Source organism: Agelaius phoeniceus, chromosome 2 (assembly GCF_051311805.1).
Source record: "Agelaius phoeniceus isolate bAgePho1 chromosome 2, bAgePho1.hap1, whole genome shotgun sequence".
Classification (NCBI taxonomy): Eukaryota; Metazoa; Chordata; class Aves; order Passeriformes; family Icteridae; genus Agelaius; species Agelaius phoeniceus.
In genome coordinates this window covers 15,693,174-15,719,180 of record NC_135266.1, presented here as the reverse complement: position 1 = coordinate 15,719,180, position 26,007 = coordinate 15,693,174, and the positions used below count along the sequence as shown (strand labels likewise).

At 38.1% G+C, this 26,007-nt stretch overlaps 1 protein-coding gene across 4 annotated transcripts in view; it reads right to left on the bottom strand.

Annotated features, from left to right (window-relative positions):
* Positions 1 to 1,428: 1,428 nt before the first annotated feature.
* Positions 1,429 to 26,007, bottom strand: part of MAP7D2 (MAP7 domain containing 2) — an 81,756-nt gene continuing 57,177 nt past the window's right edge. For 3 of the 4 annotated variants that reach the window (XM_054628220.2, XM_077172568.1, XM_054628222.2), the window contains 12 exons: positions 24,767 to 24,877; positions 20,404 to 20,552; positions 19,196 to 19,323; positions 11,274 to 11,506; positions 10,762 to 10,888; positions 8,647 to 8,851; positions 8,429 to 8,530; positions 7,201 to 7,254; positions 6,145 to 6,223; positions 5,269 to 5,455; positions 3,616 to 3,895; positions 1,429 to 3,051 (listed from right to left, as the gene is read on the bottom strand). In XM_054628220.2, coding sequence (XP_054484195.2) covers positions 3,646 to 3,895; positions 5,269 to 5,455; positions 6,145 to 6,223; positions 7,201 to 7,254; positions 8,429 to 8,530; positions 8,647 to 8,851; positions 10,762 to 10,888; positions 11,274 to 11,506; positions 19,196 to 19,323; positions 20,404 to 20,552; positions 24,767 to 24,877 — 1,625 coding nt within the window. In that variant the 3' untranslated portion in view covers positions 1,429 to 3,051; positions 3,616 to 3,645. The remainder of the gene's footprint in view (positions 3,052 to 3,615; positions 3,896 to 5,268; positions 5,456 to 6,144; positions 6,224 to 7,200; positions 7,255 to 8,428; positions 8,531 to 8,646; positions 8,852 to 10,761; positions 10,889 to 11,273; positions 11,507 to 19,195; positions 19,324 to 20,403; positions 20,553 to 24,766; positions 24,878 to 26,007) is intronic. The other variant, XM_054628221.2, reaches the window with a different exon arrangement.

The window sequence follows — 26,007 nt, the reverse complement described above, 5'->3', positions numbered from 1 at the left end:
GACAATGCCTGGAGCAGGAGTGGGTTGGTGGCAGGGACACCTGAGCTGTAGATGCTGGCATGGGACTGAGGTGGGGTGGGAAGCAGGGCAAGGTGCTGCTCTCTTCATGCCAGGGGGAAGATCCCCACCCTGCCAGCCAGAGTAGCAATCTGTGCTATTTCTGCAGCTTCCTGCACACATCTCATTTGTACAATTAAAGGAGACAGGATGATGCCCCCTGCTTCTTGCTGTTCATCACCAGATGAAAATACAGCCTGGGGGTCCAGATCCACCCCTCACTGATGCAATTTGAAATTAACTCCCTGGGGAGACAAGAGGTCTGCTCAGAACCTTCACTATGGTCCAAGGCAAGCTCTGGGTGCCATTTCCCTGGGCAACACCATGTAAAGTGCTGAACCTAATCAGAAAGCTACTGTGATGCCCAGTTACCCCAGAGGTGTTATTTACCTTTTAGAAACTTACTAATAGTTATATAAAATAACTTCAGAAAAGCTCTATCAAGGACTTGTGTGAATCACTACTGGTTGCAAAACCACGGACAAATTCAAAGTGAAGCTCATTGCACAGTCTTGATTCACAGCAAAAAACACTGGGATGGTGCTGCTATGAAGAAGTTATATTAGCAAAAGCAAAAAGCTATTTAACCCCTCAGCTGGGAGTACCTACTCCAGATATTCAGCCAAATTTGAAAAGTTACATTTGAAAGTGAATATAAAGGTTAATATTAGGTTCTTCACAAATACTCATCTTGTTTCCTTCAATCTTGGTAAATAATCGAGAGGAAAAATAACATGAATGTTTCAGGAGTCAATACAAATGAAATGAACTGTCACCATGGAAAGTATTAATATCCTTAATCATAAAATCAGATTGTCTCATTTGCAATTTTGACTGAAGTGATGGTTTAAAAAAAATGTATTCAAAAAATCTCCTCAGCATTTCACTAGAGAACTATCAGCAGCTCCAGGCTGGTTGCTTTCCAAGCAGCAGTGTGAGCACCTAGCTTGAAGAGAAGTTCAGCATTTATGTCATGGGTATTCTTACAGAACAGCTCTTGCACACTAAACACAAGTGTCTACTTACCACAGCTCTCAAGTTTTCTTTTGCTTATTTTCTTTGCCAGAGAGCAGAGGCTGGGGCTGCAAACTGGCCCTATACTGGCATCAGCCCTTTGGATGCCACAATTTGGAGTCCAGACCTTGAGGCTCTTTGGCCACTAGTCTGCACTTCCCCAGTGTATTGGCAGCACCTCAGAAAGCAAATGAATATATGGAAATGGGAACAATGGTGAAATATTCTGAGGTTTTGCCAACTGCTCCTTCATTCAGTATTATACTCTCCTTCAGAAAATACCTCAGAACAAATTAACATACATGTATTTTTAAATCAGTCATATTGTTGTGGGGAAAAAAAGTGCTAAGAAACAAGTCAGATTCATAAATGAAAATGTATTTCACCTTTATACATGCTATACAGGTCATGCAAATACAGAAATCTACAGGTTATACAATGACACCATAATAAAATATAATATGACATTTGTCAAACACAGTGTATTACAGCAAAACAAACTGTTTCTGTTTGTTTATTATTTAGGAAATAGATGAAGGACTAATTTGGAAGACACAGTACCATGCTACAGCTTACTGCACAGTCAAAAGAAAGTATTTCTTTGAAGTACACTAACATAAATAGAGCTGGGTTGTTGTAGGTATTTTTTTTTAGGCATTGCACATCATGTCACTGGTTACTTTCCCACTGCTGACTTTTAAGAGCACAAGAATGGTGCTACAACTGAGGTCAATCTATGCTGTGAACTCTTACATGTGGAAAAAAAAGGAGAAAAAAAGCCAAACACCCCCTCCCTACCCAAGCTTTCACATTTTTGGTGTTAGTGTCCAAAGAGAGTTGTATTTGTAATTTATTTTTATAAGGGACTGGACAAAATATCCTCAAAGCAGCACCTACTCTAGCATAAAGGTTCACCAAGAGAAATAAAGTTCACACTGTGCAGCACATGACGTCCTGACCTTGTACATCGTGGTGTGGACTGTTCCATACAGATGTTTACAGAACGTTAAGGGCGCCCAGTGTTCCCAGCGTGCATTTTGGCCTTTGTGTTTCTGACACTCACATATTGTTTTGCTGCTGACCAAATCCCATTTTGTTGAACCTACAGGAAGACAAAATACTTCTCTGTGTGATAGAAAGCCTGCTGGTATCAGTAAAGTGTCTGCATATTCAACGGTTAATGTGTCACCCTCCTGATCACTCACTCAGATCTACTACAGCTATACTACACACATATTAAGGGGTTATACTTGGCATTTGGCATACTTTGCTTACAAGTGCTACACAAATATGATTTCAAACACAGTTGATAGTTGCTCCCAGACTAATTAATATTAACTGGTAAGTGCCACTAGTGACTAAAAGTGTCAACATAATCATAAAGGGATAGCTCCCATACTCCACAGTCAATAAGAAGGCTCTTTTGATTCCAGCAGCTATATGTTTCTCAAGCCTCTTCAGCTACAGTTTTGAATTACACACCTCATAAAAGTTGCCATTAACTCCTTATTAAAGACAAAAAAGATAGGCACAAAACTAAAGTACAGTATATTATTTTGTTTCAATGCACTGTGGGCAAACCCCATCATTATTTACAAGAAAAAGATGTCTAAATGGAAATAGATGAAGGACATGATCAAGCTTAGGAAAGAATTAGTTAAAAATAAAATGCACAGGTAAAAATCACAGTGAAGTGTTGAGATGAATTTTAAATTAAAGAAGATATAAGTGCTTTATTAGCAGCTAAAGCTCAAATTCTAATGCACGCTCTGTCTTCCCTGAAACATCAAGGCTCTAGATCATTGGTTTCTACCAAAAGCAGCCAGTTATTCAACACACTCCCTGGGAAGACAAGTTATATTCAGCTCTGATTATTTGAAATCCAGTGTTCAAGGACTGCAGAAGCTTTTTCAAGTGACAAGCTCATATTTTACTGCCAGTAGCATCACAGGGATATATATCCTCCAGAAATTGTTACCTCTGTCAATCAAAAAGAGAGAGAAGAATATCAAGTCAGCTACACAAGTTAGATGACCTCAGTTTTGCTATTTAGAGAATATACTCTTCCAAAAAACCTGACTATAGCTTTGTACTTTGAAACTGTCACTGAAGCCTACTATGGATTTTTACTATGCTGGCTTTTCAGGGTGTGTGATTCTACACTGCAAGTTTTACAGCAGCAGAGAAAAGAGAAAGCAGCAGCAATAACTACTATGGCCTAGACTGGCCCCACTTTTAACTGTTTTCTTCATGCAAATAGGCTCCAAAGATATGCAGGAAAGGTATGGTATTAATGAAGAAATTCTGGATGCCTAAAGAAAATGTTTCCATTTACCAGATACTTGTGGTTGCTATGATACAGTCAGTTTTCATATGATGCCAATTTACAGGCAGCTGCAAATCTCAAAGATTATGTTGAATTTTAATACCTAGGAGAACAGCTTTCTTTCTTTCCCCACACTGCCATGTGTGGGGAGAGATATTCTGGGAAACTAGGAAGTAATCACAGTAATTTATCATAAGATGTTTATCACAATACTGTACCTGTATCAGTTCTGCTGAAAAGCAAGGCTGTCAACAGATAGAATTAAGTGTATTTTCTTGTCCTGGGCTGTTAAATCCCTCAATCAAGTTTTTGTTACAGTCATCTAGGCTAAGGGTATCACTGGACATCTTGGAGTAGGTAGCTTGGCCTGTGAAATCCAAGAGGTCTTCAAGAGCCTTGGCATTACTTGTCCCATTTTGGTCCAAAGAAACACCTGGCATGAGTTCATTCATGGGTGAATATTCAGGGATAGAGATAAGTTCTTCTTTTGAAACCGGGCTATGCAAAAGATAAAGGAAGAAAGACACAGAATAAGAGGTCTATAACTTTTCATTAAGCAACAATCAAGTTAAACCTCTGTCTGTTCAGAAACTACCATGCATCTTAGGGCAGCTGTAGCAAGATTTTACCCAGAGAATGTCCTAATCCAAAAAAAGAAAAAAAAAGATATTGCCCAGTAGTGCATTTTAGTTTGGAGAAGAGAAGGCAGAGGAAGGCTTTCACAGACATTTCTTAAACTATGATGTGGTGGTGGATGATTGAGAGCAAAACTATCATGCATGAAATCCTACAACACAAAATGTAACGGGTGTCCAATGCCACCAGTAAGAAACTGGGTTTAACAGGGATCAAAGAATATAATCTACCAGTGAGACTGTACTGAACAGACTGCTTTAAGGTGAGGTCCTAGACACAAAGAGCTGGTAAAAAAAGAGCTGGATAAACTCATGGGCAACATGTCAACCAGTGGCCACTTAAAAGGCCAAGGCAGATTTCTGCCCTCAGTATCTCTAAGGCTACACTTCAGTGATCTTGGATTGCAGGAAGTGGTAGGCTCATGTGCTCTCCCTCACTAGTTTTTCTTATTGATACTCTCTGAAACCAAATAATGGGCTGCACAATCTTCTGGCTGGTCCCAGCAGGGCATTTCCTATGTATTAATGCATATTTGCTGGAAATACAATTGCTGGAAATACAATTTGCTGAAGACAGTATAAGAGGTTCAACTGGCTTACTGATTAATGAAGAACAGCATTAAAATTCCATGTTTAAAATTCAGATCTAGCTTTGACTTAGCAGCCTTAAATTAACTGCCTATATATATGTGTGTGTAAATAAAAAAACTTAAATTAAAATTAAAAATCCTTCATTTTTGCATGTCCTTCCATCAAAATGTGAGAGTATTTAAAACCACAAAGTTATTTACTGATTTCCATACATTTCTACTTGTTAAGTACTTAAAATTCTAAATCCATTATTTTCTTTATTCTGTTTGTATGGAGGCAGAAATGCTAATGAATCACAGCTATGCAGCCAAATTAAAAAATAGTGACATCAGAACAGTATCTACAGTAGCTGCTTTCACAAAACTGTCTGAAAGGTTTGGGCAAACTTGCATGGAATCCCTAAGTAAGGACTGTGGAGGGATTTCAGAGCTCCCTCCCCCAAATATGTGAGAGTGAGATGAGGTTTTGTGGCTCTTGTGCCAAACACCCAGGAGCATCCTGGCAGGAGCAGAACACAGGCAGAGCACACCCAGCTGCCACCATGGGGAGATGTGAGAAGCAAAGTAGTCAAGTGCTAACAAACAAAACCCAAAATCCTGTGTCCTACATTAATCCCACAACCCTGTAGGTAGATCCAGTCTGTACCTCACATCCATGGACTGAACCTCATCTGTTGAATCCTCCATGCTGTTAGATTTCCCATCAACAGCTTCCAGCTGAATAAGTCCTGAAACTGACTTCAGTCCATTAGCAACTACATCTTGGGAAGGGATTACAGAAGCAGCACTTTCTAAACTTTTATTTTTCAGGCAGGTAGCCAATCCATTGATCTCTGTAAAAGAAAGTTAGAATTATGACAGTAGAAACTTTGTTGTTTAAATAGTTTTAAGTTACAGATTGAGTAGAAAGGAAGACTGACAATGCAGTAGACTCAGTTTAATCCATGACTCATCATACTGTACTGTCATTCCTCTATTCCACTCCAAAACTGCTCTTTATGCTACATCTTCTAAATTTGAGGAAACAGGAAGAGAATGTTCTGTCTTTTATGTCATGTAGTAAAAACCTTAGCCTGGAGAAGTAAGCAAAATATAGATAATGTCAGACATATTTTATTTAATAATCCTTTAAAAGCATATGGGTTTTTTTTTATGAAGTGAAATTAAATGCTAGATTTAGAGTCATACTATAAAAAGCTTGGTTGTGTGCAAAAATTTTCCATCTACAAAATTTGAAGGTAGGTTGCAGCAATCAAACCAAAAACCAAAACTGGCAGATTAGAACTTTTCATTTACAAAAAATGCTACATCAGGTACTAAAATGGAGGAGAAACTTTATTCTGCTTTTGCTTAAGTGGCAAAGTAAAGCTGTCTCTAACATTTGTCACTGATGCAAATGCAGCTGTTCTTTCTGAGATGAAAGCAAAGAACTTATAATAATACACAGTGCTCTGCCTCAGATCAAAAAAATCTGAAGAGATTCAATTGTAAAAATAGGTCAGAAAAATATGGCAATTTTTACCTGGCTGGTTGAGAACAAGGGCCTTTGGTTGCTTTTCCACATTCAAAGTTGATGGGATCTCCAGTTTTGGCTCTTCCTTCTGAAATCAAATAATGACTCGGCTGTATCAGAGGGAGGACTGTAACCTTCATGGAATTGATTGGACTCAAAACTTGTAAGACTGCCCAGGGCCACAGGGTGACAAAGACCATCAACAGCAAGACAGGACTTTTTTTCCCTTTTTAGTTAGGCATAGCATTTTTTTTTTTAATTAAAAAAGAAAACATTCTCTGAAAGTAACTGAACAATTTCCTTAGTAGATTAGTGTGGTAACCACATATCCTCTGAACAGAGAGAGACAAAGCTCTTCCATGATTTTCCTGGGAAGCTGTGAGAAAGCTCAGAGAAAGAATTAAAACAATTATCTCAATCTCTGCACCTGGCAGGCAATCTCTGTTTGTCAAAGATGTTTACAAGAAAGAGTTGTCCCTTCTTGATCAATAGGTGAGAGAAAATTCCTAAAGGCCAACCAGGTCTTAGGCCCACCACTGTTTCTATAAGAACTGTGAATTTCTAATATTAAAGTGCTTTTTGATGCCCTCTGATGATGGAGTCTCTGTACCACCTTTGTCTGTCCCCAATACCCCTTTGGTGATAGATTAGAAATGAAAACCTGATTGGCACTCCTTAGCTGGACACAACTGCCTTCTTTTCATTCCCACATTCCTGACAGGGGTAACAAAGAGAGCTCAGTAAAATAATCACTGCCTGGTACAAAGCGGGAAGACACATCAACAGCAGCAAACATTGCAGCTCCAACAGGCAGGAATGAGCTGTTGCCCCTTGCTAGGCAGTGAGGAGGACAATTATCCTACCTGCAAAGGCTGCATAAAAGCTGTGTCTCTGGAGCAGTGGCTGTGACACAGCAACAGTTATTCTCAGTTTGAAATTTGGGTCTAGAGTGTACCTAAATACACTTACTAACATAGAACTACCCTAGAATTTGATTTCCACATATGATAATAAAAGAAAATCTGCAACCACATACTTTATTTCCTACCTTTATTTGTTTCATACCTTTATTTCTGGGGTTTCACTCTTCCTTGTTCTCTTCATAATTTCATCTATTCTCTATAAATCAAAATAAATTTCAGGATGAGATGGCAGACAGAATATGTAACACAAGAGAAATGGGGAAAAAAAGACAAAGAACCTTTTCTTTACTGTCAGGACATCCTCTCTGCCTGTCTTGGAAAAGGGAGAACAAATGTGAAAAATAAAGAAAATTAAATAGAGAAAACATCTTGCAGCTGGCTTTAACCTATCAGATCTTAAAGAGCATGACTTTCTCAGCTGGTGCACTTTAGAAACAAGTATTTTAATACCAGGTGTTTGCAGCTATGAGTTATGCTCAGTTCTGGAACAAGACATTTGTTTAAAACCAACAGTAGTTATTTTAATCTAGTTGCTTTTCCAACTATTTCCTAACAGTGCCTTTAAAAATAGTTAGCCTTTTTGGAATAGAAGAACAAAATACCTGAAGTTATTCTTGCTAGAAATGTGTAAGGCACTATCCTAAAATACTTTTGTTTTCCTTCTTTCTTCATTAAAAAGGAAATGTTATTTGAGATGTAAAACACTTTGGTTTGATATTCTAATCTGCAACTGTAACATGCCTCCAGTTCAGTGGTGAACAGTTTAAAACATATTGGAATAACATGTATGGATAGATGACTGTTTGTAATCAGACAGGGGTTCTGCAGCTGTTCTCTTTCTGCCACACAGCTGTAAACAAAGCTAATTTATGCAGCTTCAGCCATTTCCGTGTGCAGCAGTGGCCAGACAATCCTGTTCCTCTGCATAATGCAACCAGAGACAGCCAGGTGGGGGAAAAGCTGTTTGTTAATCACAAACTTTCTCAATTAATGACACAGAGCTTTTGTTGAGCAAGTTTTAAACAAAGTCACTCATGTTTCTCAGTAGTTAGTGATGTCCTGGGTTGGACAGCAATTGACATTTGCCTTGGCATGCCATTCCTTGTTTGTCTCAGGCATTTAACTTTCAGGTAGAGGCTGGGTCTGTGTTGCTCAGTGCCTAGGAGAAAGTCATCTGCCTCAGGCAATTCCACTTTGTTACAAATTTTTATGTCCATGTTCCCCTAACAGGCAAGTAACAAATACTGCGTTTGCCATAACCATTCACCTCTAACCCCTCCAGATTATTGTTATTAGATACTACTAGGTGCTTCCTAGGTTATGTATTTAAACAAGAAATGAAATAATTATCCTGAGATGCAAATCCTCACCTTCTTCCGCTCCAGCCTTTCTTGCTCAATTTGCTGCATGATTTGTTCCCTTTCAAGACGGAGCTGTTCAGCTGCCTCACGGGCTTTGATTTCTGCTTCCCTCTAATTAAAATGCGTAAAATATGTTAGGGCCATTATTTATTTCAGGCAGACTACTAAATATTAAGAAGAACTTTTTTACATGTATAAAAATGTCACATTTCTGTTTGAGATCATACCTGTTTCTCAAGTTTGGCTTGGAGCTCTTTTTCTTGCTTTTCTTTTAGCATTTGTTCTTCCTCAGCTCTTCTCCTGGCTTCCTCTTCTGCCTTTTTTCTGGCTGCCTCTTCTTCACGTTTTCTTTCCTCCTCCTTCTTGCGAGCTTCTTCTTCCAGACGAAGTCTTTCTTCTTCTGCCTTTCTTTTCTGTTCTTCTCTTTCAAGCCTGCAAAAAATGTAACGTAAGGTTTAAAAGGCTTCATCTTGTTTAGCATGAATCCTATTGAATGTACATCAGTAACTGGTAACACATGCATCAGCACATATTTTCATGAAAGATGCCAGCATACAGCAAAGACATTGAGCACATGCTCAGAATTCAGGTTGCTATCAAGGTTTTACTCCAATCTTACTTTAAATGCCTAAAGTATTTCATAGAAGTTATAATTTCCATTGAAAAAAAAACATGTGTGATCAAAGAAAACATTCCTGTTCTAATTTCAATTAGAGTGTCAGTAATAAAATCAAGTTTCAAGAACAAAGACAACCCTTCTTCCCCTATACTTGGTACCCAGAATGTTGGTATCTATAAACAAGCAAGTACTTTTATCCTTTGCTTCATCTGAAGATAAACAGATGGGATGAGTAGCAGCAACTTCCACAAAACACAGTGGAATACTGGAATGAGTCAGTCTAAATATCACCTGTGTTGTTCCCTGGCCCACTGAGGGATATCATGCTCCTTAAGGATTGTTTTGTAAGTGATCATTCTTATCATCCTATCAGGGCCAAAATGGCAGAAGCTGGTCATTCCACTCCCACCCTGAATCAAGGGTTTAAAGAAACTGAAAGAGTTAAAAGTTTAACTAAATTTAGTTAGGGGGATAGAAACAATTAAGAGTATAGCACAAAGAGTAGAAATAATAAGGGAGAGTTAATTATTAGGAGATAAGGTAGTTAAGGCTAGAGTATACATCAGATATATCACCTGCCTATCTTTACTATGTTTAAAGAAGCAGGATGGGATGCAGATTTAATTGTGAAAAAGAAGAGGACCAGAGCCTGCACCTGGGCCCCAAAACCTGAGCTATAGCCAAGGGGTCCGAAACCTGCCAACAAGGAAAAGTAAAAGGTCACTTTGACCTCAGAAGACCACGACTTATTTCAAAACCCACCGACCCATTTGAAGCAAAAGACTGCACAAGCATGAAGGAACCTTGGACTCAGTTATAAATACATTTTAATATGAAGGGTGGTGGGGAGGTTAGGTAATGGATATGTATTAGGCATTTTGGGAATTATATGAATATGTAAGACTTTTTAGATAAATAGAGAGCTGGAGCCTGTAATTCTTTGGGAATCTCCCACATCTCTGGGAGATGACTCCCCATGTCTGGCACTGTCAATAAACATACCCATTTCTAACTTTAACTAGCTGGAGAGTTCTATTCCACGCTTCAATCCTGTCCACCATGTCTGTAGTAAGAAAACCCAAAGCTGGTTTTTCTAGACAAGCAGAATGAGTGATTTACTATTAGAGGGTTGAAGGAAGTGCATGGTTTGCTGACACTTGCAGACAGCATCCCATGTGGAGAACCACCAAAAAGCCTGTTCCCAGAACAGAGCCAGAACTTCACTGCTCAGACAGCAACCTTCATCCTGCCCACACTCAGCCCTCAATGCCTGCAGCAGAGTTGGGTAGGAAGAGGAGCTTCAGGTTAATTATGAATGATTCAAGCTGTGCCATTTAATGCATATCCCGCTGCTGCAAGACCATTTCTGCTACGTGATCTAGCTCATTTAAAGCCACCTAAAATATTTTTTTACAGTGTAAAATACTTCAGACATGTCCATGCTGAAGTTACTGCACACTGCAGTCCACTTCAGCATGGACGTGCCTGAAGTATTTGGAAAAGTAATAATTTATTCAGGGTTCTTGAAGAGGCCAAATTATTATTTTTTAACTTCACTAATCACGGAGACTGTAAAAGACACTAGTGAAATGAGTCTGAAATTAAAGAAATTAACAAATACATATAAACTCCTGTTTGATTCCAAAACTACCACAGTTTCAAGCATCTTCAGTGATACAGATTAAATTACTAGGTTATAAGTTTCACAAAGCAACACAGAGACCTTTCTCGTTCTTCTCTTTCCTGTTTCTCCCTTTCCTCTTGTTCTTTTTGCAGGCGGGCCTGTCGTCTTTTCTCAGCTAGAATTTTTGCAGCTTCTTCTGCATCACTTGTTCCTGCTGTGATCTTCCCTAGGAGAAGACAACCAAGGATGGAAAGTCAGGCAGGGAACAAAGAGAGTGCCCAGCAATTCCAGGTTCATACAGAGGCTGAAATGGGCCTGGTTCAGAGTGGTGAGACACCTTTTTAAAAGCACATTTCAGCATTTTCAGCAGAAAGAAGATGGAATAGATAAGGGCATCCCTGGATGTCAGCATTTTCACATCTTCATTAACAATTGGTACATTTGGCTTTTGGTACATTAGTGAAAACTGTGTATTCACAGGTTCCAGTAGGTATCTTTACACACTCTCAGAAGCCTGTGACTGAGTAGCCTCATGAAAAGAACAGCTCATCATCATTTAAAACTCTCAAGGACCATCATACCTTGCACTAACATCTTTCAGCAAGGCTCACCTTCACTGTTCTCAGCCTTTCCAGCAGAAGGCACATGCTTCTCAGGAGCCACCTGGCCCACGTCATCAGTGCGTGTTCCTGGGGACTTCAGGTGACTGACATTTTCTTTCTCCTTGTCTGCTTTCTTTTTAGGTGTTTCCTGGCTGCTGTTGGAAGTGGCACGATGCTTCACAGGAGAAGCTGGATATTGTTTGGTGTTTTTAGGAGACTGAGGATAAGTCTTTGCAACTGTCCTGATGAGGGAAAACAAAAATCAAACAAGGCCAGATGTTACACAGCTTGGAATCAAACTCCATCTTCACATTTCTCATTCCTTCTTGTCTCTGGCTACAGAGGAGTATCAGCTGTTTTGCACAATATGGAAAAGAACCACCTGGATGCAATCAGAACTTAAAATGCATAAAACTGACACAAAAGTGCACATGATTACAGAAAATTCTCATTAAAATAAACTAGTAACACTGTCTAAGGTCTAGGTGAGAGATAGGAAATCGTGGACTACCTAAACCAATAATTTTAGTAATGGCCATTTCAAAAGAATTCTGTCAACTTTACTGTTTGTACAGTCCTTCTCACCATGTAAACCAAAGCTATGGCTGCTCTCTGTCTGTAGAAATCATAATGAGCTACAGTGTGCTGCTTTCATCTGAACACCACCTTGCCAACCATGGTCTTTTTCTAATCGTTTCTGATTTTCCAAAAAAGCACCAAAACCAGTAATATACAAAGGTAAGGCTGGCTACTACTGAATGAGACAGAACTGATCAAACCATTATATTGTCAACAACACTGAGTTAGTGCTTTTTTCAGCACCAACACAACAGAGTCCAAACTCAGACTCAGACTCCAAACTCAGCCCCTGCAGCTTTTCAGAAGCTGCACTTATGGTGATGGTGATGCACGGCAGCAATGCACCCCATTGCTTATCTGGCTGTTGCACACTTCAGGGGAAGTGATAACCCTGAAGTCAGTTCTGGGAAAGTGGAAGGGTAAAGATACCTGATATTCACTGAAAATAGGTGCACATAGAGAGAAGAGATTACCAGGAAACATAAAACTACACACGAATGCCATTCATTATTTATGTAACACCAGTAACTAGCACTTGTAACATTAAGAAAGACTGGGATGTGTGACTAAGTAGTATAAAAATAAAGAGATTACAATCTTAAAATAATGATTTATGTGAGTCTCATTAGAATAAATTATCTTACATTAAAGTGAACATTACACATGTATTTCTAACCTTCTTCCTGGATATGCAATTATGATATAAATGTATTATCCCTTATCACTTTTTCATCTACACTATATAGAGTTTCATGTACCATAATATGCTTTCTGAACTATACACTCATTCTGGCAGACCACAAGCATGAAAAACATGAACAGCAGCTGAAAATCAATGGACTGGAGTGGCAAGTTTTGTATAGATCTAACTATAGTATTGTGTGGTCAGAGAGTATTATAACTAGAACAGCATTTGCATTACAGAGCACACAATAAATACAAGACATCTTTCAACTCCTCCCCAAACTCATGAATTCTATAGAAAAAAGGGTTCTTTTCTACCATATTAGACTGCTTTTGAAAGAGGTTGAGACATTAGACTACAAGGAGCTCACTCAGAGGTGCCTGGTTTGTGGGCAGGAAAACACTGCAGAGTATTGCACCATCCCTACTTTCTTACTCCCACTGAAGAGCCACCACAGAGTCCAAAAGCCCTCAGGAGTCCAAAGCTGCAGGAACAGTAGGACCCAACTAAATTTGAAGTTCAACTCAGGCCCCCCCCTGCCTGCAGGCCCAGGAGCTCTCCCTGTCAGCTCAGTCCTTGGCTGAGCTCAGCTGTAGCTAAGCCTGTTCTTCCTGGCTTCCTAACCTGCTGATCCTGACATGATGTCCTGCCTTGTCCTTGGACTTGCCTCAGTAAGGCCTTTGTTGGCTGTCACTGGGCTCTTGGTTGACCCTGGTCACTTCTTTTGCCTGCCATGGGATAGGGTGCTGTGGGCAAGGTCCCTGTCCTTGTCTGTCCTGCTGCCACCCATGACTCCTGCCATGACAGAAGTAGGGTTTGGAAGATGTAAACAGGCAAGCCTGATTCCACTTCTTGAAAAAAACAGCAATGGGAGAAGCCAATGAGTTTGGTTGTGTTGACCCAATCTGGTTTTAGCATTGTCTTTAGATTCCTCTTTACATTATAGATGCATTTCCAGGTCCTTCTAACAGCAAAGGCAGATTTCAAGGCCCCACCTACAAGTGTGTATCTCACATGTGCCTCATCACTGCAGTCATTTCCAACTGCATTTCATAAAAATATAATTGGTAAATAGAAAACATTTTTCTCATGGTTTCTGCAGCACAGAGGGTGCTTCTTGCTAATTAGACACTCCTTCAAAGCAGAGTCCCTTTTTGCTGTCTTTGGTTCACATTTCCAACTTTACCTCACGTTCCTTGCAATGCTTTTGATTTGACTGTTGTGACAGAAGGAGCAAAACAGGCTAATAACTAAGGCTGAGTCATTCTCAGTGTTAGCACAGAAGTAATTGTTCTCTAATAAAGACATGACAATCAAAGAGGTTGGTAGGAAGGAGTCTAGTCATGAGAGCCACATATCTTGCACTGCATAGGCATTAGAGCAGACTGGTTGTACAACTCAGCTGGTGGATTAGAAACATGTGCTGAATGTATTATTTAGCTACTGCATCTTTGAACTTTTAGACCTACAGTATTTTTTTTAGTCAAAGTGCTACAGGCTCTTAGACCAGAACAACAAGAAAATAGTAGAGCTTCCTATAAAGTAGCTAAAAGTGAGAAAAACAGAAGACTGATTACTGCAAGGATGAGAATAATGCAGTGTGTGAAGTACAAAGCTGAGAAAGTCCATCAGGAATAAGAATATTTTTTCAGAATTTTTACATAATTTACTGGATGCCAGTAGAAAGTATTAAATTAACATTGTATTTTAATTGTATTTAAAACGTACTCTCAAGTTAGCATCTTTAACATTCCTTGACACAGGCAGAATTGTTACTGGAAAAACCATTCCTTCTAAATAGCATTTGAGTTATGCTGTTTTACCCCAAAAAGAGCCAAACTTGATTGAGAAGGCAGAAAAATGGAATTATTAAGAAAAAAAAATTAGAGTCACTTGTATAGGAACCTGTTTAGGTTTAAACCATGGTAAGAAAGTGGGAAACACAGAATTATGCCTGATAAGGATTAGAGAATTAAGATGACAAATCACTGAAGTCCAAGAAGTGGTAGCATGTCAGTTGTCCAACACGTCACTCATTCTCAGTAACTGGATTTTTCAGGGGAATACAGAAGCACCTTCCTCTCTCCAAGAAGACATTGGTTTTCTCACCTAACTGCTCTGAGCTGACATGAGGGCAGCAGCACAAAAGAAGCTGTCCCCTATATGCTCTGCTAGAACATCTATCAGGTGTGAGGATCCACTGATTCTTAATTACCATGGCTCCTATTTAATTACAAAAGAGATAGTCCATTCTGCAGAACAATGTCTCAGGAAGAGCATATGAGGGGTTCTGAGCTTACTTTAGCAAAGCACAAAAATAAAGCACACGTAGCACACAAATCAGAGGTCACAACCAGCTCTGGCCATAAAGAGCAGGGCAGAGAACAGCAAGCTCTCCTGAAAAGCCAGCTATGTGGCAGGTCACTGGTTACTGCTGCTCATGAGGCTGACTGGAAATCAGAAATCTTCAGCAATGCCAGAGCTGCATTATTTTTCTCCTTTCTCCCCATTAAATCAACAAAAACTCTGCTGAAACCACACCACAGACCTGCATGTTCTCAAGTCTGCTTTCTGACATTGCTCTGATCACAAGCTATTTCTGGGTTCTGATATTTTTGCTCTATCTGTGACACTTTCTCAAAAGCAGTTTTCTTTCACTCTTAGTTTTGATCTTTTGTAACCAAAGACAGATTAATTTCTCTTTTACATTTCTTGAAAGAGAGAAAACTCAGCATAGGTCTGTAGAATAATTTTTTGAATAGCTGCATTATTACAGATGTTTGAAAAGGTGAACTGGCCTGTTATCTAGCTAACTGCTGAAAAATCCCTCAAAATACTCTTGAACAAACATTCTACCCATTGTTTTTATCTTTCCAAGTCAACACAAAAACGAAGAGTAGCAAATGCAGCACATAAAAAATAAAAACAGGTCACTGCAGAACATAGAAGCTACTTCTGTGGGGAATTCACCACATGCAGAAACCTTTCCAATAACTTATTTTTAAACATTTTACAAGTTTGAGTGCCACTTTTTTTTGTACTATACTATGTTCATATTCCATTAGTATTCTGCAATTTGACTGAGCATGCACATTTGTGACATCAAAAATGTTTCCCCCAGGCTTCAGGGAGCTGTCACCCAACAAAAACACCAGGTAAGGGGTTTAATTAGAAACCATGAGCAAAGGACAATGACCTTTGCCTGGATCTGGAAAGGAAGCATGAAGCACCACCCATCAGCAGCCCCACTCATCAGTCACCTTTCCCTTCCCCCTTTCTCCTTTTCTCATGAGGTTATGCTTTGGCAAAAGAACGTGGCACAGAGGCTTGTCAGAGCTTTTGATTTTATTCACTGGCTTACACTATGGCTCATCTGAAGATACTTAAAACTAAATCCTACTTCCTTGATTCAGTCAGGTGCCATTGATTTATTTAGGAACTATTTACCCAAAGACATGTGAAGGACACAGGCTTTATTGCCTTCCTGATCTATAAGAAAGCACACTTATCTATTCTCTGAGGGATACTGCAAGAATAAACTGATTAATGTACAGATCTTCAAAGATAAAGCACAAAACAAAAAATTACCCAAACCCCTAATCCTGTTATTATTGATCCTGTGAGAGATCTGAAGAAAATGAGAACTTTGTGCCATCAATATCCAATAGCAATTGAAAAAAATTAAAGACAATTTCTCAATTGTTCAAACAACCTAATCCATTAACTTTCATCTTATCCACATTAAGATTCAAAATAATAGTTTTGGATTTCTTTCTGTGACATTTCTTGACATATTTACTTTTCCAAACAACATCGTGTTTTGATTCCTTCCCCGCTTATAATTGTTGTTCAGCATATTTTGATTTTTTTCCCCTTTTCTCCTTTTTATATCTGTATCTGTTCACTTGTCTCAGATGTTATGTTTTTGGGCTGACCTTTTTTGCTTTCTCAGTAAAATTTGCCCATCCAAAACATTAGGATTTTATTTATGTAATTACTGCAACTCTCTTCTTCCATTAATCACTGGGTCTCTTTAGGGTGAGGTTTTACTGTCTTGTTTGATCCTGTTTCAGTTACTTTATCGTGATTAAAAGAGCTTTTTATTTAATAAATAATGAAATAACATATTTAGAAGACAAGTTACTGCCACTCAGATACCAAGATGACAACTGTGAAAAACTGGTAAGTAGAACAATGCCAAGAAAACTTGAATGCTAAATCACACATTCTTAAGAAAAGAAATGCATACAGCTAATTGTCATGTAAATCACTGGCCATACTTGATTCTTTCCTCAACAGCTTTAGAGGTTTAAGGTGCTATGCTGGATTACTAACTACTAATGCTGTACAATATGTATTCTTATTTCTTCCAGGGTATTTCTTCAGTCATATAGAGTGCTAGAAGGAGAAAGATTAAACATGTAAAAGATTGTTAGGTTTGCAAGGAGAATGAGTATTTGTATACATATTTAGTCAGACTAAAATTGTACTTGAATGTCAGATAATGATCCTGCTGGTCAGTGGATTTAAATACAGGCAGTAAGGCTTTTGGAACCTTCCTTTAGATTGTATAATCTTATCTCCTCAATGAAAATTAACAGTGGAATTTGAGTTGTATGAAAAAATGCATATATTATCGCTATTATCATCTATATATAATTATACAATATGGCCATTAGGGCACTTCTTTATTTTAGAATTATGAGGGGAAGTTTTAAAAGTGCTGAAGCAGAACTCTATTTCTGCAATCAGTAATAAACATGGATTTAAACTCTATTTACTGTATCTCTCATAAGGTCAAGAAGGGTGTTTTAATTGGGCCATGTTAAGATTAAATGCTCGGTAATACATTCCTAGACATGGTCAGAATCAGATTCCCTTGAGAAAGAGAAGGAGGGGGAAAAAAAGGGATCTGTGGTCACTACTGTGGCTCACAGTCACAGAGAAACCCACCAGTAGGCTTCTTAGTTCCTCCATGCAGCATCTGTTTCTTCTTCTTCTAAAAACAGTATTCCTTATAGGCATGAAAACATTTTACTGCACAAAGGTTATTGTAATTTGCACCTCTGGGAAAAAAAATCTCAATAATTTCCTAATCTTTTATGGAAATTAGTTCTTCAAATTAAGACTGGGCATACCTTTTTCATGAAGCACTAAAGAGCTGTCTCCCAAGAACTTTTTCTTTTAACCACTGGACATTTCTCTGATGATCTGCACTAACCTTTGCCTGCCCAGCAAGCAGCAATTGACTTCAAGCTAATTCATTTCCTGCCAATCATTTTGTTTAACTAAATGTGTCTCTTGGTGGGTCTATTTTTTTTTCTCTTATACTTTACTCTTATACTGAACAAACTGAAAAATGCATTCTGAGCAGGGAGTATCAGTACTTGCCAGAATAATATACAGTCTTACAGCTCAAACTTTTTTTTTACTTTACATTGCAGAGTGCCACTAGACAATGCTCTGCTCAAAACTGTAAGAAGAAAGCTGACTGTCATTACCATTGCATTTCATTAAATTTTTCATAAAATGGATGTAGTTCATACCACAGAATCTGATGGCATTACATATATAATATTGGAAGTCTGAGAATTTGTAGCTTTATAAGAAAAACCAAGAAATGCAGCGTCCCAGTTACATGCAAGGAGATGTCTAAACCAGAAAGAATGCTGAGAGTCAGATGGTTTCCTTATGTTGTCTAACATCAGATTCACACACAAAATCATCCCCCACTAAAGGGCTATGCCCTCAGAGCTGAAAGAGAAAAGGAACACCAGCTGGTTTTTCAGGCAGAAGAAATTTGTCAGAAAGGGGATCATCAAGACTGGTTCAAAATATGGCCAGCTTCATATTAAAAAAGATAAAAAAGAATTTTCAAGACAGAAGTGGAACCCACAAACAAGGTCTAAGGGAAAAAGTCCAAACCAATCAACCAGTCAAATAAATTAGGCCAGTACTGTAGGACTACTTTAGCATGCTCCTACATTAGAGCCAGACTTAATATTCTGTTCTAAGAAACCCATTTGCTTAGACTTGAGTTTCAAGCTGTGGTACAAAGAAAACAGTTTTCAGCAAAGGACAATCAAGAAAAGCAAGACAGTTGTCAGTAAGCCCAGATATGCTATAGAACCACAGCTCTGCATTAAAAAAAAAAGGAGCAAAAGGCGCAACAAACACAAAACCACAGAGGTCTGCAAATGAGCAAAGGTTAAAACCAATGGTTTAGATGACACATAGTTAAGTGTATTTATGGCACCAGATGGTCATGCCAACAATAGGAAATGCATATATTAAATGTGGAATTTCTAGTTAGCATTCATGATGAGTGCATTTCTTCACATTAGGCAGTTTCTTCAAAATCAAACAACAAAAAAAGCATATTTAAAAATAAATGTGATGTAAAGTTTCATATGAATAATGAAATGCACTGTAATCTTGAGACTGAGGAAAGGTAGAGAGAACTGTCTTTAGTGGGTACTACCACAATATTACAGATATCAGATTTGTCATCTACACCTCTCCTCTCACCCATCTGTATATGTGTGTATGTATTAGTAAAATTAGCTGCATTTTATACAACACTTCAAAGGAAGTTCCTCAAGAATCTGTGCCTTATTTACAGGTAATGAGAAATTCACAGGATATTTTTCCACTAAGAAAAGCATACTTAGGTGTTGCAGGTGATGCAGATCTTCTGGACATAGCAGCAGGAGAATCAGACCTTCTCAAAGGAGATCCCATACCAGATGAGGAACCAGGTGTTGCAGGTCGCTTCTCCTTCTTTATCTTTTCAGTCTAGAAGCAAAGTTCATTTTCATTTCCATAATTAGGATCAATAAATCAAAAATGCATTTGATTGTTTTATTAGCAAGCTGGCATATAAAGAGATTTGTGTGGCACACTTGTAAAAGCTTTTTAAACAGGCAGCTCACAAGTGAGGTGCTATTAATAGTTTTTTATTTTACATAGACATAGCACACACCCACCCCTGTCTTGCATGGGTAGAGCATGCAAATTTCAGATAAGTAATACACATCACAGCCTCTGCAAGAGTTCTTGGATGGGGTGGTGGCACTGGGTGGAATCTTCAAAATCATCCATATGCCCCTGCTTAGACATGATCAGCAGTGCAAACAAGCATCTCACAGAAATGTTGCTGCATGTAACACTGAATCACACCTAAGAATGACACTACACAAATCTTGATTGCCAGCTTTGGTTCTTTCACTTGCAGCTAATTTAGATGGTATGAATCCCCCTAACATAAAGTATTACAAGATACAGGACCTTACATGAATATTATAGCCCTAACACAGATTTTTTTTAAAGCATGCCTTAAGCTGTGTAGACTCAGTGAAGATGAGTGACTTGCCTTTTCTTTTCTGGAAACAACAGTGGATCGATAATGCATCTTTTAAGCAAACAGCATTAAAAATGTCCACATAAAGAGTTAAATCAATTGGTGTAAAAGAGAGGCATTATCAATTCACTTGGGGAATTTCTGAAATATATGAAGCTTGCCCATCAACCAGCAAGCCTGGATAATCATACTCAGGAGGGAATTATATTTGTCATCCCCATTCCCAGAAGTTATAAACAAGTCCAAAAACATACACTTCAGTGCCTCAGTTCTCTGAAAATAGGGGTGTTGGTGTTCCAATACCAGCACTCAGCACTGATTCCCAGGAGGAAGAAGATATTAAAATGCACCTTAACAGGAGCACAAAGACAACAGGTGTTGGCACAGCTCACTTTTCTACTGCTCTTTCCTATAGCAGGGGAAGCACTTCATTTGTATTCATGTAAAGGGAAAGATAACAAGCAGAAGCTGCATCAGTTTACCCAGCAGTGAAATCAAAACCATTAAAAACTCACCTGAGTAACTTCAGCTGCAGGTGCCCCTTTCATGGCATTGGCAGTGGAGGGTGAAGTTGCCTTCTTCCTGTCGGTGCTTCGGGTGGGGGAAGGCTTGTAGGGAGATTTAAGAGGACTAGCTGGTGCTACACGAGGACAGATATGGAATACTAAAGAGTTATAGTACAATAGCAAGAGCAAAAAGGAGCACGGATAGAGGAAGTAAAGGAGGGGAGAAAACAGCATACTTTTAAGTTATAATGTTCAAAGGTAGTTTTAAAGTGGTTTTTAGTGTTTTAAAATATCACATATAATACATTCAACACGATCCCCTGTTTATTAAAAATGTCTTGACTAAAGCATTTTATAGGAAAAAGTCTCTAAAATATAATACTCTTTTCCTCATATACCTTTTGAATCACCAACTGACTAATACTGTGACTCTTTTTTCTTCTAAGAAGTCCAGCCTCCTTTGCATATGATAAAAAGAGTAAGCAGATAATGCTAACTGGGTGACTTTTGAATGCATACTGCAAAATAGGAAAGGTGACAAAAGCATGGGGAGTTTTGTCTTTTTTAAACCCTAAACATGCAAAGGCTCCTAAATATGTTAATTACTTTCCAAATAATATTTAATTAAAAAAAATAACAAAAAAGCCCCCAAACCTAAACTAAATGCTGCTGTAGGTATTTCAGTTATTGCTATTTGAGGGAGACATCAATTTGAGTGTGACACATGCATTACAGCTTATAGGGCAACTTTTTTTATTTGCAATATGAACAGGAATTTTTTAATGGAATATTTTACTCCTGAATATTTTGTTCATATTGCCTTCTCAGATGAAACTTTTACATACATACAGAACAATCAACAGAGTATATGTTTTATCAATAAGACAGACACTAATTGCAAGCGATAGAATGTTTCCAATTTTAGTCAACTAAAGTCAGAAGGGATATTGACCTTGAAAAAGCAGCAATTATGCACTAATGTAAAGAAAGTCACATTCCCAAATTTTTTACTGGAGACAGCCCTAATAAGATTTTTATGAAGCCTTTTTGAATACTTTGAAGTTTAACTGGACCTTTGTACTCTTTGCCCACTTTCCAGCCAACTGGCATACGGTCACTGTATATTAACAAAAACATTCAGAAACTTAAAAGCTGCCTAAGAGAAATATTTTTACTTCAACTGTTAAAAGAATTAATTATGCATCCAGTAACAATTGTGTGCCTGAATATCTTGACTTCGAGTGACATTAATAATGTGTTGCTGTAGAGTCTGAAATTGAGGCTCCTCATTTCTAAGCTTACAGAAAATGCAGTAGCAGAGCAATTTTGACCCCAGCATAAAGACAGGAAAGGAAGATCCCTCTTCCTTATTCAGAAGCTACTTCTGTGGTGAGAAGTACATGACAAATGGGAAATGTCCCTCAACTATTTTGCTGGCAATTACTGACAAAATGTCAATGGCCTCTGTTGTTTGCAACTTGTGCTACAGCCTGATTGACTTGTGGGGAAATGACAAGAGAATGCTTGTTCAAAAAGCTGTTCCCAAAATCAGCTGCCCTGTTTCAGCTCAATGAAAAAGCAGTTTTCAGAACAAATTGTACCCTTGTCAGACATGCCAGTGTATTACTTTAAAGATCCTGTGATGAAGAGATAAACCTGAGAGTTTAAAAACAAAATGAGTGAGGAAGGACAAAAGTCATCCTTATTGATTTCTTTGATATCAAATACAGAACAGAAAAAAAAATCAACACAGGTGGCCTCAGCAATTCAGCTCAAAATCTTAAGCAGAATGTACTGATCTAATTTTCACTTGGGTTTTGCTCACTCTTGACAGTAGCTGGTCCCTGAGCAGTAATCAAATCAGGCACTTTCTCAAGTGCTATATGAAAACATTTCTGCTTCCAGTAGAGGCTGTTTTTAATGTAGAAACAAGGGAAGCAATTTTAGAGGCATTCAGTATCAATGTCCCTATGCACTGAACAGAGAAGTAATGCACAAGAGAAAGTAGGTTTACTTAGCAGTTCATTTCTAAATAGCTTTGCATGAAAAACACAGCTACAGAACTTAAGCCTATTTTAACCAAGATGTGTGAAAACACTCATCATAAAGATAATCTGTCTTCATCATCTAACTAGTTTAATCTTGGAAAAGTGTTTCCTTTTGCAGACAGGCATTTGGGTGCATGCTTTGGGGGGCTTTTTTTCTTTGTTTGTTCTACTAAAAGTAAAAAGGGCAGTTAAACTTTTGTCTTGTTTAGCCAATCTATGACCAGGTATGGCTTTATAAACAGAAACTACTCAAAGTCAGGCACTTGCCCAAGTATTAGCAGGACTGGAAACATTATTTTTGTAGATGTTTGCAAAATATTGGTTTTATTAGTCTAACCTTTGCACATAGGAATGGTAACTATCATCTCTTAAAGATCAATAATTTCTGTAACTGACATCTTCCTATCAATAGTCTGGTTTTCTGTATGTATATTTACACCTATACATACATATAGGTGTCACATACACACAGTCCACAGTTAAAGGCAAAAAGATACTTAATAGATAGAAATTGGAGCCCTAGTAAAAATAATTAAGTCTCAATGGTGCACTGGGATTTTTGTTCTACATACTATTCGGGTATGACAGGGCTGGCATTAATAAATCAATCAAAGCCTCCCAGAGTTGTCACATCCTTGTCTAAAAACCTGTTTCTTAAATGAATATATTATTTTTTTTTATAGTCTGCAGTTTTAATGACTTTTTTTCTAAAATAGTTATTCAGAATAGCACAGACAAGATAATGTGCTTTTCAAAGATTTTAAATACACTGCTATCTGAAACAACTTAGTTCATCATTGATTTTGTAGTATCCTGTAAATTGCCATTTGTTTCATAGTACTCTGTTTCTTCCAGTAGCTACATAAATGCAGCTAAAAGCAAACCTCAGTGGTTTCAAAGTGAGGAAGTCACATTTTTACCTGGAGTATTGTACTGCTCAGAAAGCATTAATGTACTTCTGCTTCTGGCTAAAGATGACTGTGTGGGAGTCAGCAGTCGAGAAACAATAAAGTTTTCCATTGGACTAAGATGCATGCGGTGAGCTGAAGGATGGGAGCAAATAAAATAAAATTTAAAATGTAAAGAAATAAAACAATGTTACATTAAAATAACTGAAACAAAATGATGAAATGATTAAATGAAATGACAAAAAATTCTAGAACTACTTGAGATTTTAAATACTTGAAGATAATTTTCATTCCCTCTGAAAAAACCTTCTCATTTCTCCATTGTTTTAAGTTTCCCACTTATACACTACACACAGCAGGTTAAGACCATGTTGTACGTTGTTTTTACTCAGAAGCATGTTACAGTCTGCAAAATGGTTGCTTTCATGACTCAGCACGAAAAAAGTTTGTCTTCTTCCCCAGCAGGAAAGGTAAAACACTTGGTAAACAGTGCAGCTGCTCACTAATGTGCCACCTGTGCTGGGACTGCATTTGAAATCTGCCATCTCACCATGTTACGTAAGTCTTATTTATACAATATGCCTGCATTACTTCCTGCTCCATAAATATAAGTGTCAACTATATAAGACATATATAGATGTTCCTATTACATGTATATATAGCCATCTGTCATAATAACCTCAAAGCTTCTGATGAGCTAAGCAATTCAAAAATTAAAATAAATTTACCTTCTCTTTTTCATTCTAGAAACAAACCTTCATAATTTATTTCAGTAAAAATATTTTTTCCCCTTAGACTTAAAAAAAAGGGGGTAGAAAGAAATAAAACCTAAATAAAACACAAAATAAACCTAAAAAAAGAAAAAGTTCACAGTGAGATAAACCCTTCAGTCCTCTTTGTAGTGTTTAGCAACCACTAATCCTACAAGATTATCATCTTTTGTGGAGTCACTTGAGGATCAGAGTTTCATAAGAAATTAACGGGCTCTACAACTCTGGTCACCAGATTGAAGTCTCCCAGGTGGCTCATCAGATATATCCCTGCATATGGAACATCCCGTATCTACTGCCAGGCCACACCTTTGCTTTGCCTGTTTTTCCTTATTTTGATAGAAGGTCACAAGCAGTACAGTTATAGGAAATTGCTGCAGTCGCAGCCTGTACTTACAACCTGGTTTGCTGGAGTATCAAAATTTGGAAAAGAATCAGTAAAAGCCCATGGCATTTGTGTTGGACTATGATCTCCAGCACAGCAGCACAGCCTTGGGACAGGCTGCAGAACCATGTTATTAATACAGAATCTCTCAGATGTTTGAATAACAGACATAAGCAAACCCCAAAGCTCTATGGAGCAGAAGTGCTCTAAGCAGAAGGAGAGTTTAGTTGATGCTGGCAGGAGACCAGCAGGTTCACTTGCCTCTGTCGGGGGAATGCGTTATGGCCGCTGTGGAGGACGAGAGGCGTTTACTGATCGGCGACTCCATTTGCTTTGGCAGATTCATTGTAGAAGCTGAAAGTTTGTCACATGCTGCAGAGAAACGCATTGAAGATATTTGTATTCACAGCACAGCATTGATAAACTCCAAAAATTAACCTTGCATCTGTACTTGTGGCCCTTGCACTGATCACAGCACTGAACTGGCATGAGATTGTGGCTGCAGCTCTCTTCACAGAGAGCAGCAGGCACGTGAGATGAGCTCTTTCTGACCACTGAGGACCAGCACCCTATGACACATGCTTTGGCATGCAACTTTTCTGCTTGTGAATTTAACATTCTAGTTTCACAAAACCCTATTTTTTATACTGACACTGATAAATAATTATATACCAGCACAAGCATAAAGTTACCCAAAGAAATCAAACTGCATACATAGCAACTCTGAGCTCATCTTCATTCCCCCTCCCCTCTACCTTCAGTCTGGAAGAGCTGAGGTTCACATCAGACATTACTCTAATAAGAAAATGACATAAGCAACATTCATGCATCTATATGAGACCTCACTGTTTCAATGACTGAGCTGACATCAGCCATCTGGCTTTATCTTTCTGTGCTTGAGAAGAATTAAAAAAAAAAAAAAGAGACAGGTTTTTTGGTATTTTTCTTCTGAAATACTATTTGATAAAATCTGCTTGAGCATAATATCCATTTCCTACCTTGGGATTTGTTCAACTGAATGAAAGAGAAATCTTTCTCAAGTATTAGCAGAGTACTAGTACCTCATGATCACTGTATGATACTCAGAAGCTAAAAGCACAGACGCTTTATTCCTTCCATTTGAATTTTATTTCTTTCAAAATCAAAACTATTTTCAGCTACAAACATGTATGTGACCCTAATTTTGCATCTTCTTAGTTACTGCATTCCCTATTATGTCCATCAAATCATTGCCTTAGTGGAGTTTCCAAGATTTGGCTCCATCTACTACAGTAAACAATGCAATTCACTACATTTCCTTTTTTAAAAAAGCAGATATAATGTTGGTATGCTACAAAACATCAGTTGCACAGGCAAATACCTTTGCACATGAACAACAATCAGTAAAAAAATTGTATCTGTTTGCACAGAAATATTAGTTATGTGAGATCATAGGCAGAACAGTATTTACTGTGAATTCTGCAGGAGTAATAGCCAAACTTAACTCCTCCTTTGGGGGAGAG